This window comes from Cornus florida, unplaced genomic scaffold (assembly GCF_030987335.1).
Source record: "Cornus florida cultivar Cherokee Brave unplaced genomic scaffold, ASM3098733v1 CherokeeBrave_3.0.0_Hap2_Chr06, whole genome shotgun sequence".
Classification (NCBI taxonomy): Eukaryota; Viridiplantae; Streptophyta; class Magnoliopsida; order Cornales; family Cornaceae; genus Cornus; species Cornus florida.
The window spans coordinates 9,182,572-9,199,276 of record NW_026775576.1 but is presented as its reverse complement, the minus strand read 5'-3'; the positions used below and the strand labels follow the sequence as shown (position 1 = coordinate 9,199,276).

The following is a 16,705-nucleotide window of genomic DNA, read 5'->3' as shown; positions in this document are numbered from 1 at the left end:
TCTGGGTCCCCGCTCTGCTGCCGATGCTACCATAAGAGAAGCGAGGAACAACGAAGTCCTGCCAAACCTGTAATATAGATAATTCCTAAAGATCAAGTAAAGAAAGGATCAACGCCATCGGAGAAAAAGACCGCTTAATAAGACTTTTCCTTGCTTTAACGCTCTTGCATCTCTTCACCGGCATCCTTTTGCATCTCAGTTTGGTAGCTTTCCTTATCTTTATGGAGACTTCAAATGCCCCTCCTTACCTACCATGTTTTTATTCAATACAATGAGGAGCATATTCATTAACTTATATCTTCTTAACCTATGTCTTACAAAGCTTCGTCTACCAGACTCACGGGCAGAATATTTGATTGTATCGCGGGATTTTAATTCATAAATAGACTTTCAGGATGCAACATTGAATGTCTTAAAATTTAAAATCATTTTGTGATTTTTATGTTTTTTCATTATTTTATGAATTTAATTGCTTAAATATAAAACTATATAAACATATAAATCCCTCGTAAAAGCAATCTACCTCACTAACAGATTCTCTCTTCCTTTCTTCAACAAAGTTTTAATTCTCCCCCTCTCACCCCCTCTCTTAGTTTTTTTCCTCTTCCCTTTCTTGCTCATCTCTATTTTCTTTTTCTTCAACATATTTTCCCTCTCTATGTTTACCTCTTTCTTGCTTGTCTCCAAATTATGTAATCTTTGTTCTTTTTTTCCTCCCTTCCTATCTCTAATACTGTTGTTTCCCTTTTATTCTACCTCTTATTTGCAGACTGTTTGTGATGCTCCTTTCACATATGATGCCTCTTTAGTCTTAATCTCCAAGACTCCATCTCAATTGAGGAATCTTCTATTCTCTATTTTTTTTTTCCTAATTGGTACTCACACACACGTCTCTTCTGAAACTTGAACCTCTAACCTCCCTTTGGGAGGTAAGAGGCTGATACCTCTAAGCCACTGGCCCGTTAGTTATTCTATTCTCTATTGACTGCTCATTTTATTCCGCTAACCAAAATTACATGAAAAAAAAAAAAAAAAATCCATCAAAGAATCCAGTCCTACAACACTTCGACAAAACTTGTGTTTGGCCTCACAAAATTGTCCTTTCCAGATGAATGGAAAGGTTCGGACGTGCCAGGAACTACTGTCGTTCCAAAGATGGTTTCCAAACAATATTCCAATGGAAAATTGTTGGAATGAAAGGAGGGGAGGCTTGGAATGACCACTTCCAAGGGTTCTTTTTTCCTTGAAAAAGGACTTGGGAAGAGTTCTACAACTTGTGGAAAGGAAAATGAAAGTGCAGGACTTTGAAATAAAATAACTGAGATGAAATTGCTGGAAAATAAGAAAGGAAAGTGCTGGACTTAAATTAAACATAATGTAACTTCATTGCAGGAATGACGCAAGACAGAATTCTGAATAGTTCGACAATTCCGTTTTCGACAAACCAATGGTGTTTTTTGGGTGGAAACGACGCATTGAGAAAAACCCACTAGCTTTAGCTTGTGGACCATGCTGGTTTTCTGCTGAAAACCTTCGTTGAAGGCTCCAAAATCGCGTTTTCTTATCTGTTAGGAGGCCTGTTGATTATTTCCGAATTTTTGTTCGAGGCCTAAACAAAGAATGATTGCTCTCAAATTTTAGATTTAGTATATCTTATTTACAAGGTTTCTTGTTCTATTTTTTCGGAATTTTTAGAGAAACTTTACTTTTAAACTTATTTTTAGTGTTATTTTCCTTTTGCTATTAGGTTTCTTAATGTTTTTAGTTTCCTTCTAGTATTTCTTTTATTATAAATACATGTATTGCCAAGTGCATAATTAATTTTTATTCATTCAATTATCAATAATATATCAGATTTCTCTGAATCACCTCTTCGTTTTGTGATTCAAAACATCTACTTTGTGGATTCAAAGTAAACTGTTCCTTGTGAACAAATTTATCGCTTCCACTTACGTCGGTATCAGAGCCTTGTCTTTTCCCGGACTAATGGCAATTGATCACTTTCGTGGCAACCTCGCTGGCAACGAAGATTGACAAAGTGTGGCTCCTTTTAGGGCCGAATTTCAAGACTGTCAACGTGAAACCCAGCAAATGTTGCAAGATATTCAAGCAATGCTTGCTAAGCTTAAATCGGTTCTAAAGCAAAACCACGATAACAATAGATTGCGCAACGACGTAAATCGTGTTCATCATGTTCATAATCGCAACCCCTTCCCTCCACATAGTTAGTCAGCCTATGAGGAAAGGGAGAGATGCACGAAGATATCATGATTATGAAGATTATGATTCTAGGAATTTTTCTCCTAATTTTGATGGTCTCTTTAATGTTGAAGATTTTCTAGATTGGCTAGAAGATTTTGAGAGGTTCTTTGATTACATAGGGATTCCAGAGGATAAGAAGGTGACACTCGTCGCATACAAATTGTAAGGAAGAGCTTCTAATTGGTGGGAACAGTTGCGAATTAATCGTGCACGACAAAGAAAAGCACTGATACGATCTTGGTTGAAGATGAAACGTCTTTTTAAAGCCAAGTTTCTTCCATTAGATTATGAGGAGTATAAGGAGATCTAATTTCAGCCGTATCATGATTATCGGCCGAGGTATCCAAAGGTTCAGCTTTATACCGATTTATCGTTGTCTTTGAATCCTCGACCTCCTTCAATAATGGTCAAGTTTACACAAGAAAAAAAAATTATGTGTGGACAAGAATTGGAATCCAAGAAAATTTGCCTAGAAGAGGAGAAGAATGAAATAAATAACGAGGAAGATCAAAATTTTGTTCAAGTAACAAGTGATGTTATGGAGATTGAACAAAATAAAATTTGTGTTCCTCCATTTCCTGTTGTTGAAGTTGATGTAGTTAAGGAATTTGACGCAACAAAAAAATGGTTTTGATGAATTAGGGCTTCAAATTGGTGAAAGAACATTATTTGAGCAGATTGCAAATGAAGAAAGTTTTTGTTCAGGAAGAAGCCATTATTGGAGATCTTTTTGTGTTGTGCTTTGGAGGTACTAATGGCAATGAACAGTATGATTTTGTGGCAGGCAATACTTCATGTAATTCGTGGCCAAACTCGAGGATGAGTTTTTTTGAAGTAGAGGGCACTGATGTAGGACAGAATTCTTAACAGTTCGACAAGTTCGTTTTTGACAAACCAATAGCTTTTTTTGGGTGAAAACGACGCATTGAGAAAAAACCCACTTTGGAGCCATGCTGGTTTTTTGTTGAAAACCTTCGTTTAGGGCTCCGAAATCGCGTTTTCTTATCTGTTAGGAGGCCTATTGATTATTTCCGAATTTTTTTTCGAGGCCTAAACGAAGTCTAATTGCTCTCAAATTTTAGATTTAGTATATTTTATTTATTAGGTTTCTTATTCATTTTTTTCGGAATTTTTAGAGAAACTTTATTTTTAGACTTATTTTTAGTGTTATTTTCTTTTTGCTGTTAGGTTTGTTTATGTTTTAGTTTCCTTCTAGTTTTAGGTTTTCTTTTATTTTTTTTTTGATAAGTAATAATAAAATAAAAAAAGGCGTTCAAAAGGGGAACGCGTCCCTTATACAGAATAGAACTGGGACTAAGGCTCCAAGGAATCCAAAAAAATAATTAAATCATCAAAAGAAGAGCAAGAACTCCTCTTCACATAAGAGAATAGAGAACAAAGAATGTGATGTTTCACCATTGTCGTAGACGACTCTTTATCTTCAAACATTCTACTATTTCTCTCCTTCCAAATACACCACCAAACATAATGTGGGATAACTCTCCAGAAATCGCATACATCCCTTTTCACGCGACAACCTCTCCATACATGAATCAAATCCTTAGTAGATCTTGGCATTATCCAACACATGTCAAACAACCCAAAAATAAGATTCCAACAGTCATTCGTCACAGGGAATGCATAAGGAGGTGGTCAACAGACTCCCCATCTTTCTTGCATAGACAACACTGATTAACAATACAGTTGCCCCTTATCCTTAAATTATCAATTGTCAAAATCTTTCCCCAAACAGTGGTCCAAACAAAGAAAGCCACCCTAGTTGGAGCCATGGATCGCCAAATAGTTTTCCACAGGAAAACATAATTAACAAAATGAGACAAACATAAAAATAGGGATCTTACTTCGAAACGACCGTGAGGAGGAGCCCAAATCAAATCATCATTTCCTCTGCCAACACCCTCCTGCAGATACAGAAGATCCAAAAAAACACATACCTCATCAATCTCCCAATCCTAAAAAGAGCGCCGAAAGTGCACATCCCACGTAATCCCACTATTATCAAGACGATAACAATCAACTACATAGGCGTGTTTATCAACTGCAATACTAAATAATCTAGGAAATGAACGAAATAGTGGTTGATCACCACACCAAAGATCTTCCCAAAACCGAACACGACGTCTATCACAAACTTTGAATCTGATATGAGCAGAAAAGGCATCCCAACCCTTCCGAATAGACTTCCACATCCCTACTCCTCCCACAAGAGTAACCGGACGTGTAGACCATCCTCCATCTTCTTCCCCAAACCGACAGGAAACTAACCTGCGCCAAGGACGGTGTGTTTCCGTTCCATATCTCCATAACCATTTACCTAGGAGGGGATTGAAAGGAACTATTCGTCTTATGCCAAGTCCTTCCAATTTCACAGGCTTGCAAACTTGTTCCCATCTGACAAGGTGATACTTGAACTCATCTCACCTTCCTCCCCATAGAAAATCCCGTTGAATTTTTTCAATCCTATCCGCAATGGAACAAGGGATTTGGAACATAGAAAGAAAATAAGTGGGAAGACTCGATAACGTACTCTTAATAAGAGTAACTTTACCCCCCTTGGACAAATATTGCTTTTTCCATCCTACTAGTCTCTTTGCATACCTGTCAATCACTAAATCCCAACTCCCCACTATCCTTGAAGAGACCCCTAACGGCAACCCCAAATAAGGAATAGGAAAAGAACCCACCCTGCATCCAAGAACTGCAGCTAAGGAAGATATATCCTGAACATTCCCTACTGGGACAAGCACACTCTTCGCCACATTGACCTTTAGCCCGGAGACTGCCTAAAAACAAGTTAGGATGCATCTCAAATAACGAAGTTGAGACACATCAGCATCACAGAAAACTCGGGTATCATCTGCGAAAAGTAAATGAGAAATCTCCATCTGATGGGCTAAGTCTCTACCCACTTTGAAACCCTTAATAAAGTCAAGGTCCTCTGCCCTGCGCATAAGTCTACTTAATCCCTCCATAACAACAAGAAAGAGGAAAGATGACAAAGGATCGCCTTGTCTTATACCCCGGGTGCAACCAAAGAAACCAGCAGGAGAGCCATTCACAAGAATAGAAAACTTGACAGATGAAAGACAGGTCGCGATCCATTTCCTCCATTTGCTTCCAAAACCCATTCTTTGTAACAAATAGAGAAGGAAATTCCAATTCACATGATCGTATGCTTTCTCAATATCAAGTTTGCATAAAACTCCAAGAATACCGCTTCGCAATCTGGAATCCACTCATTCGCCAGCAATAAGAACTGAATCAAGAATTTGTCGTCCTCCAACAAATGCGTTCTCGGAGTCCGAAATAATTCCATCCATTACTTCCCTCCTTCTTAGAGCAAGCACCTTAGCAATAAGTTTGTAAATACAACCCACCAAACTAATTGGACGGAAATCTTTAATGTCAGAAGCGCCTCCCTTCTTAGGGATAAGGGCAATAAATGAAGCATTAAGCGACTACTCAAAGACGCCAGAAGAATGAAATTCCTGAAAAGTACCCATAACCTCATGTTTTACTATTGCCCAGCTTTCTAACAAAAAACGCATAGTAAAACCATCAGGCCCGGAGCTTTGTCGCCGTTACAACTTGATAAAGCATTTAGAACTTCTTCTTCAGTAAAAGGATTCTCAATCCTGTCTCTATCCAGCTCAAAGCCTCAAAATGAAGACCATCAAGTTTAGGTCTCCAAGCTAAAGGCTCGGTATAAAGCTGTTGATAAAAAGAAGCAATCCCGTTACGCACCTCCTCCTCTCTCCACAGCTCCATACATTCCACCCGAATTCTTCCAATATGATTATTACTCCTCCTATGAGCGTTAGCTAATCTATGGAAGAATTTTGTGTTCCTATCCCCTTCTTTTAGCCAAAGAGCTCGAGATTTTTGTCTCCACGAGATCTCTTCCATACAAGCAATCTCAACAAGAACCGCCTGACAAGAGACTCTCCTAGAACGTAGGACTCCACATCCCCACCCGCCTCCTCAAGATGGTCAATCTACGAAAAATCAGCAAGGACTCTGTTCTTCCTCCATTCTAGATTCCCGAAAACATCCTTGTTCCACTGCTTAAGAGCGAATTTGAGAGCTCTTAACTTCTTTGTGATTATGAAACTGGGCGATCCTGAAACAATGACTCCCTCCCACCAAGATCTGACTTGCTCTTGGAAATCCTCTGCACGTAGCCATATATTCTCAAATCTAAACAGGGTTCTTCGAGTACACAAGCCCCCACAATCCAAGACCAAAGGAACATGATCAGAGATAACCCTTGCTAACACCGCCTGAATGACATCCGGGAATTTCTCTTCCAACGCCCCAGAAATTAGAAATCTATCCAGTCTTGAAAGAGTGATTGGGTCCCTACCATTCGACCAAGTATATGTTGCACCTTCCATTGGTAAATCAACAAGAAGACGCTCATCAATAAAATCAGAAAATTGATCCATTTCCAATGACCTTCTTCCCCCTATAGACCTCTCTGACGGGGACCTGACAGAGTTGAAATCTCCTCCCAAGCACCATGGAAGAGACCACAAACCTTGAACATGACTAAGCTCCTCCCAAAAGATGGGTCGCTCATCATCAATAACTGGTCCATAGACTCCAGTAAAAACCCATCTAAAATTGTCCTTTTAGGTTTTCTTTTATTATAAATACATGTACTGCCAAGTGCATAATTAATTTTTATTCATTCAATTATTAATAATATATCAGATTTCTCTTAATTATCTCTCCGTTTTGCGGATTCAAAACATCTATTTTGTGGATTCAAAGTAAATTATTCCTTGTGAACAAATTTATCGCTTCCGCTTACATCAAGAATGTGTGATGTTGTGGCCCAAATTTGGTGCTGGGTCGCGTTGTGACCCGCTTATGACCCGACGACCCGTTGGATGAGCTTTATGTGGGCCCAAGACTACAAAAAATATATATATTGACCCGATTTTTGGTCATGGGTCGTGGACCCTAATTAGTCTCTTGTAGCCCGATATACAAGGGCGCTTAGGGTTTAGAGTGGTGCAAGAGTGAGACTCTGAAATTCGCACAGAAACAGAGTGGGGCTGAAAACTTGTAATCTCCGATTTTACACATAGTGAAGACTTTCGCTGGATCCCAATCGTGAACGTAGGCTGTTGCCGAACCACGTATAAATATTTGTGCTCTTTGTGTGGTGTGTTTACTTTGCTGTTGTGATTCTTGGTTTTATCTTGGCTTCATTGCATTTGTTATAACAAAATGAATATTTACATGAATTGAAATTGACAAAGATAGCAAAGTGTTGTTAAGATTGTTGTGTGTGTTGAACAGGGTTTTCAGGTTACAACGAAGTGCTTTATTTATAGAGTTTCTCTAATGGTAGCTGACAACTCCAGCAGCAGTTTGGGATGCTCCTAAGTGGAACGTCCGAATTGTGCCATGTGTCCCATGACTTCCCCAACTTTCTCATAGTGTTGACATGTGTAAGACAATGTGTTCTCATGATTTCTAACTTATGAGGAGTGGTTTTGGTGGTTGAATTCATGTTGCAAGCTTTTATCCACATTCTAGAACTGTCAAGTGGAAAGGGCACCACGTTCTGAAAATGCCAGTGGAAAGGGCCACGACCTTGCTGACTTTCAGCAACTTCTTTTAGTTGAACTTGCACGTTTTTGGTAGTATTTGTTTAGTTTATGAAATTTAGGTAATCCCCACGGCATATCCCTACAACTTCTCAACTAAAAAGGCTTGTTTGGAGAGACTTTCCCTAGTGGTTGCTTGATTTAGGACAATTTGCTATCCATATGGTAACCACCATATCATGTTCCTACAAACTCTCCTTCTTGTAATGTATCTAGACTCAATTCTGGTTTTCTGAAGTTTCCTTCTCCTTTGATTTCTTCCCTTCATAGGATTCCTTGATTTTAGGCACGTCCACAACTTAGTTGGTAAATTCAAATTAAGTATGACAAGTCGTTGTTGACAAAGTCAACTTTTAATTCAACTTTCCTTTTAATGAGGCCAGCATTGGACACGTGGCACATGAATACCAGATGTCCTTTTCTGGTGGATGCTTCCATACTGAATCTTAATTTTCCTTGACGTGGTCTTTAGCTCCACGTGGCAGCATCTGAGTGGCTCCATGTTTCCAAGTTCAAGTTGCTGAGTGTAATCGCTTGTAGAGTAACACTCCTATGTCAATTCCTAACGTGGCTTTCCTTTCCGGTTGCCAGCACCATAATCTGGTGTGGCAAGTTCTCATAGAACTCGCCACATGTCAACTTTCCACAGGACTGATTCGGTGGCATTAACAAATTGTATTGTCTATAATCATGTGGAAAATTTAGCAATGCGAAGTTGTCTTATTTTGTGGTGGTAAACGTAGACTGAAGGCAACATGTTCTTTTATAAGTTGTTGCTGCTGTGAGTATGTGGTGCAAATCTAATTATTGTAATTATATTATATATTTATAAAATTTAAATAATTGTATTATTTTATTGTTGCAGAATTTTAATGTTATATTATTTCCACGCGCCTTAATGCACTCAGGCTAGCACCTTGTCTTGTGCCTCACACCTAGTCTCCAAGTGACATTTGTGCCTTAGTGTGCTTGCGCCTTTAATAACTATGGGCTAGAAGTTAAACAGACAACTACGAATGCTACTGGTGTATAGGCTAAGGAATAAGGACATGGGCAGAAAACTATCAGCTGATGTGTACAAGTCCGTAGAGTTTGTCCATATGAAAAACTCTTACAGGTCCAGCATGGATTGCTGCAAAGCACCCAATGAATCATGCGCTGCTGAAACAGTAGACACTAGACAATTAAAATTTTTTTTTTTTTTTTTTTTTTGATAAGTAAAAATATATTAGAAAAACGTTCAAAAGGGGAACGCATCCCTAATACAAGAGAAAAGATCTAAGGACCAATAGAATCCAAGAGATCAAAGAAATCATCAATCGAGGAGCATGTACTTCCTCTAACATAAAAGAATAAAGAACGAAGAATATGAATTTTTAAATTAGCTAAGGACGATTCTTTTCCTTCAAAGGATCTGTTATTTCTCTCACGCCACAAACACCACCAGACACAATGAGGAACAATCTTCCAATAAGCACGAGCTTGTTTCTTAACAGGACAGCTTTTCCAAGCGTTAATCAACTGAGAGGAGTGCTTAGGCATTACCCAAAAAATGCCGAAAATGCTGAAAATAAAACTCCAACAACCAAACGCCACAGGACAATGCAAAAGAATATGATCCACGGATTCACTATCATCTTTGCATAAACAACACCAATTAACAATGATGTTACCTCTCTTTCTCAAATTGTCCAAAGTCAAAATCTTCCCCAATGTAGCTGTCCAAGCGAAGAACGCGATTCGAAGAGGGGCTTTAGAGCACCACACGGTCTTCCAAGGAAACTCGGAACCAACGAAATTGGATAAATGAATAAACATAGAGCGGACATCATACCGACCATGAGCCAAAGGAACCCACAAAATATCATCACACCCTCTGCCAATATCCTTCTGCCTATACAAAATATACAAAAAAGCAGAAACTTCCTCCATTTCCCAATCCTGAAAAGACCGCCTAAACCGCACATCCCACGTAACTCCATTGTTATCAAGATGATAACAATCAATCACGAAAACATGCTTATTAGTTGCAATGCTATAAAGCCTAGGAAATGAGTGTGAAAGCAACTGGTCGCCACACCAAAGATCCTCCCAAAAACGAACATGCCTGCCATTACGAACTTTGAATCTAATAAGAGTAGAGAAAACATCCCATCCCTTCCGAAAAAATTTCCACAAACCAACGCCTCCCGTAATAGTAACTGGAAGAGATGACCAACCCCCACTCCCCTCACCAAAACGACACGAGACAACTCTTCTCCACTGACGATGTCGTTCCATTCCAAATCGCCATAACCACTTTCCTAAGAGAGCACGATTAAAAGGAACAATTTTTCGAATGCCTAACCCTCCGAATCTCAATGGTTGGCAAACTTGATCCCAATTAACAAGATGATACTTAAACTCCTCTCCCCTTCCACCCCACAGAAAATCCCTCTGAATTTTTTCAATTCTATCAGCAACAGAACATGGAATTTGAAACAAAGACAAAAAATAGGTAGGAAGGGATGAAAGAGTACTCTTTATAAGTGTGACTTTCCCACCCTTAGATAGATACTGCTTTTTCCATCCTGCTAATCTTTTCTCATATCTATTAATCACTGAGTCCCAATTCCCAACCAGAGTAGAAGAAACTCCCAAAGGCAATCCTAAATAAGGAAGAGGAAAAGAACCAACTCCGCACCCTAAAACAGCAGCTAAGGAGGAAATATCTGGAACATCCCCCACTGGAACAAGCACACTCTTTCCGACATTAATCTTAAGCCCAGAAACTGCTTGGAAGCAAGCAAGAGTGCACCTCAGATATCTGAGTTAAGAAATATCAGCATCACAAAATATCAAAGTATCATTAGCAAATAAAAGATGGGAAATCTGGATCTGATGATCAACATCTCTGCCAACTCTGAACCCCCTAATGTAACCCAAATCTTCCGCTTTTCTCATTAATCTAGTCAGACCTTCCATAACGATGAGAAAAAGAAAAGAAGATAATGGATCACCTTGTCGCAGACCACGTGAGCTAGCAAAAAAACCCGCAGGAGAGCCATTCACAAGAACAGAAAACATAACTGATGAGATACAAGTGTCAATCCATTTTATCCATCTATCACCAAATCCCATCCTCCGAAGAAGATACAAGACAAACTTCCAATTAACATGATCATAAGCTTTCTCGATATCAAGCTTACACAAAACGCCAGGAACCCCGCTTCTTAATCTAGAGTCAACACATTCCCCAGCAATAAGAACAGAATCCAAAATCTGCCTTCCACCAACAAAAGCGTTCTGCGATTCTGAGATAAGACCATCCAACACTTTACTCATCCTGGAAACAAGAACCTTGGCAATAAGCTTATAAATACATCCGATTAAGCTAATTGGCCGAAAATCCTTGATATCAGATGCACCGCCCTTTTTAGGGATGAGAGCAATAAAAGATGCATTCAAAGATTTTTCAAATGTGCCATGAGAATAAAAATCCTGAAAAGTACTCATCACCTCCTCTCGCACCACCTCCCAACTCTCCTTAAAAAAGCGCATAGTAAATCCGTCTGGCCCTGGTGCTTTGTCCCCGTTGCAACTAGAAAGTGCCTTAAGCACTTCCTCTTCCGTGAATGGAATCTCAATACTATCCCTATCCATCGTAGAAATAGTATTAAATGGAAGACCATCTAGAGTAGGTCTTCGATCCAAAGTTTCAGTGTAAAGCTGCTGGTAAAAAGAAGCAATTCCTCCGCGCACATCTTCTTCTCTCCACAAATCAAAACCATTAACCCGAATACTTCCGATATGATTACACCTTCTGTGAGCATTGGCCAGTCTATGAAAGAATTTTGTATTCCGATCACCATCTTTTAACCACAAAGCCCGAGACTTTTGACGCCACGAAATCTCCTCCATATGAGCAATCTCAGCAAAAACCGCTTGACAAGAGGCTCTTTGAGAGCGTAAAGACTCCTTACTCTGTCCCACCTCAGCTAAACGATCAAGCTCAGCAATATCAGCAAGGGCTCTATTCTTTTTCCATTCAAGATTCCCAAAAACTTCTTTATTCCATCTCTTAAGCTCAGTTTTAAGAAACTGAAGCTTTCTAGCTAACACAAAACTAGCAGAGCCTGTGAAAGACCCTTTTTGCCACCAAGACTGAACCTTCCCTTGAAAGTCTTCAGATCTAAGCCACATGTTTTTGAATCTGAAAGGAGTGCGTCTAGACCTCAAACCACCACAATCCAAAACAAGAGGTACATGATCAGATGTGACTCTAACCAACACAGCCTGAGAGACATCCGGGAAATGCTCTTCCCAATCCCCAGAAATCAGGAAACGATCCAATCGAGAAAAAGTAACCGGTTCCCTACCATTAGACCAAGTAAAAGCCGCTCCTTCCAACGGAAGATCGATAAGAAAATTATTGTCAATAAATTCTGAAAACATGGTCATTTCTGAAGACCACCTACCTCCTGTGGATCTCTCAAATGGGGATCTAACAGAGTTAAAATCCCCACCTAAGCACCAAGGCAATGACCATAAGTCCTTAACAAAGCAAAGCTCTTCCCACAGGACTGGTTTATCACTATCAGTAACAGGCCCATACACACCTGAAAACGTCCATTTGAAATTGTCTTCTTCCATCTGAAACATGCATGACACCGAGAAAATACCCTTCCAACAGTTCAAACTTGACAACCATCTACGATCCCACATGAGGAGAATACCACCTGAAGTGCCTGTTGCATTTAAAACTTCAAAGTCCACAAACCTACATCCCCAAAGACTCCTGACAATCTCAGTAGTAATATCAGCCAATTTAGTTTCTTGTAAGCAGACAACATGAGCACTCCATTTCCTCAAAGCGACCTTGATAACTCTTCTTCTTTTCGGGTCATTAAGACCACGAACATTCCATGTTCTAAGTCGTAGCTTCATGAAGAACCAAAAACAATCAATTCACCTCCTCCCCTTTTACCACTCCTGGTTCTCCCCCTTTCTTTGGTCGACCCATTCTTTCCATCGTAGTTAACACAAGAAATCAAATTCTTCACTTCCTGTTCGCCTTTCCGATGTGAATTTCTGACTTTGACTTCTTTTGTGTCACGAATAGGTTCACTGCTACCATTTCCTGCAATAATTTCGTGGAGAATACACAAGGTTTGTTCCTCATAACCTTCTGCAGAGACACCCAAAGCTTCACTAACTGCTCCAACATTCTCGATGACCCATTCCATGCCCAGATCAGTGGTTGTCTCCAAACAATCAGGCCGCACAACAGCCAGAGGTTCCATAAAGTCCACTTCATCATGAACAGGATCTGTCCCGGAAAAAGATACGTTAAAAGGGTGCTGCTGAAGAGCAACATCAACCTCTCCTTCCTGTAAAATCCCCTCTATTTCCGAAGCATTAACTTCTTTGGATGGGATTACTGAACACTCCTCATGCTCAGATGAAAAATTGCTCAAACCTTTAACTGAAGTAAATAGCCGAAGCTCTTTAAGCAAAGCTACGGCTGAATCATTATTCAATTTGAAATGCAAATCTTTTCCAACACAAACTGTCACTCCATTGAAAAAACCCGTACTCTCGGTAGTAACCTTTGAGACGTCCAACTCTGATTTAGAAGTCGAAATCCCAATGATACTTCTCTGTTGACCCGAAACATTCTCAACAACATTCCTGTCGCTAGCCACTTCACCCGAAGAAGAAGGAGAAGAAGTAGAAAGAGTGTTGAGAGAAAGATTAGGACTCAAACCTGGAGAAGAAGTGCGAGAACGTGCGACCCATTTCTGCTTTTCATTCCGAGTCCACCGAGATCCATGGCGTCCGACGTTCGTCAATCTCCTCTCGGATTTCATCCAAATATTAGAGGGTTTGGTATGGGCTTGTGATTCATTAGGACCAGGTTTGATGTTTGTAAGTGAGATAGATAATGAGTTAGGCCCTTTTCGTACCTTTCTAATAGGCCCAGACTTGAGAGGCCCAGTTTGGAGTTGCCCAGTTTGGCAAATCTTAGTGGCCCTTTCTGTAGTCTTCTTCTAACAGGCCCAGAACCCAAATACGCTCTGTAAGGTTGAGATTGAATGAGCCCATGATTATCAGGCCCAAATTTCCTAACCTGTCTTGATAACTTATGGCCCAAAGTAAAACCTTTATCAGCCCGAAAATAATCCTTCCCTACCTTATCTTCAAGAGATAAGGATAAAGCTGAATCTGAAGGGGTAGCCCACCGTTCACCACGTGTACACCGGTGTTGCTCATCAACGACGCGTTTGCTCGGCGTGTGAATCTCACCTCGTCGTCTACCTCCAATAAACTTCGCCTTTTGCTGAATTTCACGATCCTTCAGCCACTGTTGAATTTCGAGAATCCCTTCTTCACCTTTGCTAAGAAGCTCGTTCCATTTTTCTTCCGACATAAGATGAGATCCGTCACTGCCTTCAAGACTTTCCGTTGAAGGAACAAGCTCCGGCGAAATTTCTTCCCAAATCGCGACCTTGTAGCAGAAAGTGTCGTCGTTGATATACACAAACTTCGGACAATCACGACCAACTCGTACTATTATCCGAACGCTTTCAGCATCCCTGGTCTCATCCGCGTCAGATCTGACATAACCACCACAAAGTTCTCCCACTTCGACAAACAGAGCATGGCACCATAAATGTAATGGAAGTCCAAACAACCGGATTTGCTTGAGACCTTGATCACTGAGAACGCCACGGCAACCAACACGAAAGGACCACACATCGATCCTCAAAGTTGCAGAACCCCATTGTCTTCGCCCTTCTTTCAACACACGTTTGGCCTCTGCCTGAGAAGGAAACCGGAAAAGAAGCATTGAATCGGATAACGGTGAGACCCCCACTCCACAAGTCGTATTCCAAGCCCTCGCTGCCCATTCTTTCACGCGATCGCAACTCCCCACTTCCTTGTCAAATTTTCCTACCAAACAAGAGGAGAGAACAGATATCCTTCCTCTGACGGATTCCCCGTCGATATACAACGACGGACCGCGATGAGGAACCGCCGACTTCACATCTCCCCCAAGCGAAATTCTTGGTAACCTTGCGATGTCCAGAAAAGATTTCATTCCAAACAACCAAAACACAGATCGCCTCACAAATCGCCCCTAGTGGGGTGAAATCGCACATAGTGACGTGTACATATTACCGAGAATTTATTAAAAAAGACTAGACAATTAAAATTTTAAAACATGTTCTAATAGCTTTCTACAAAACTTCTAAATATTAACAGATTACTTGAACGCATAATAATGCATAACACTTTAAACATTTAATACAACGCCAAAGTATCTTTAAAGAAAGTTTGAGAATCACTTCAAAGGAAGTTTTAGTTTGATAAGGTGTAGTGGGTGGAATCAGACTTCAATGAAGCAAGAAAACGTCACAAATGCACTTTATCTTCACGGGAGTATAAGACTTTTCAACCCTTCCTTGTAAAAGATAAGTAAGTTCCTAAACTCAACTAAATGAAGATTCCCTCATAAATTTGATCAGAAAGACGAAAGGAATCAAAATAACTAGTTAAAATACAACTGCTTTTCAAAGGATAGTCTTAAAATTCTAAGTAGTGTACAGTGGACACTGGAAAATCCTGTAGTTTATAATGACTATATTAAATCTATAAAGGCTAATAAACGCAGGCTTCATTCATGAAACCTCCTAATTAAATAATCTAGTATTTCAGATGCATTTCTGATACATTGTAGAAGCATCACATACTACCACAAGATCGTTCTACTTACAAAACCCAGCTGAGTAGAGATTGCAAAAAAAAAAAAAAAAATTCAACAGAGGGTATATCGCTGTATCTCTAAAACTATGGTAAAGGGGAAGAAAAAAAACGTACTTGAAGAAGGCATAGCATGAATCTGTCACATATATACACAAAGTAGAGAAGAAGTTAAACAACATTATTACAATAATTTATCGAACTTACATAATGGGTCTAATAATTTTTTCCCCAGCTGAGACAACATTGATTGAATGTTAGAGTCACAAGTAATAATACCCAAGATACAAAATGAAAAAAGAAAAAAAATCCACCATCTGCTAAAAAAGCATGAACACTAAACTGCAACAATAAACAAACTAATCCAAGCAACCATAAGCAAAGAAAATTACGAATTGCATAAAAGAATGAACAGAAGGTCCAAAAATACTAACATCGACTCTACAGAAACCCTAGGTTTGAAAAATTCAATAAACATTCTAAGAACTTCTAATTATTTGAGTCTGTTTAATTTAGAGATTATACACGTGTGTGCGCGCGCGCGCTTAGTATGTTAGAATTGTAAAAGAGAGTACCTTTGAAACTGAGAGTGTTCAATGGTTTGGAGCATGAGAGAGAAGTCAAAGTTGCACCTGAAACAACAATTTGAAAACCCTAAAATTTGCTCAACAGAAAGAGAAAATGACGGTGTTGAAATTTTTTAGGCTTTTGATTTTTCTGTTATGTGAAATTAATTAGTGCTCGTTGAGAACGAGGTGAGAGTAATCTGTGCAAGTTGGGCAGTCCAACCCAGCCCGATCTCAACCCAAACTCAACAGGTTCATTATCGTTATCTTAGTAAACTGAACCCGAAAATTTTTGGGTCAGATGGGCTGACCCGTTCAACCCTTTCTTTTTCCTTTTCTTTTTTCCTTTTTTCTTACTAACAAATATACAAATTACATTTGTTTCTTTTCTGATTTGAAACATCAAATTTTTTAAGAAATTTTTAATTCATTAATATTTTTTTTTATTATTTTTTTTTTTTCAATGTGATCAAACAGTTAGTACTGAGATTGAAG

General features: G+C 39.4%; 1 protein-coding gene across 3 annotated transcripts in view; it reads right to left on the bottom strand.

Annotated features, from left to right (window-relative positions):
* The window catches only part of LOC132311089 (protein METABOLIC NETWORK MODULATOR 1-like), a 39,235-nt gene extending 22,826 nt beyond the window's left edge, over window positions 1–16,409 (bottom strand). Inside the window, exons 1-2 of one of the 3 annotated variants that reach the window (XM_059808817.1) lie at window positions 16,220–16,402; window positions 15,762–15,783 (exon numbers count right to left, since the gene is read on the bottom strand). Coding sequence is in view for 2 of the 3 variants with exons in the window: in XM_059808816.1 (XP_059664799.1) it covers window positions 16,220–16,254 (35 nt within the window). In the remaining variant the exon portion in view is untranslated. Of the gene's footprint in view, window positions 1–15,761; window positions 15,784–16,219 lie in introns of all 3 variants that reach the window. The other 2 variants (XM_059808816.1, XM_059808815.1) reach the window with 2 other exon arrangements.
* Between the last annotated feature and the right edge of the window lie 296 nt (window positions 16,410–16,705).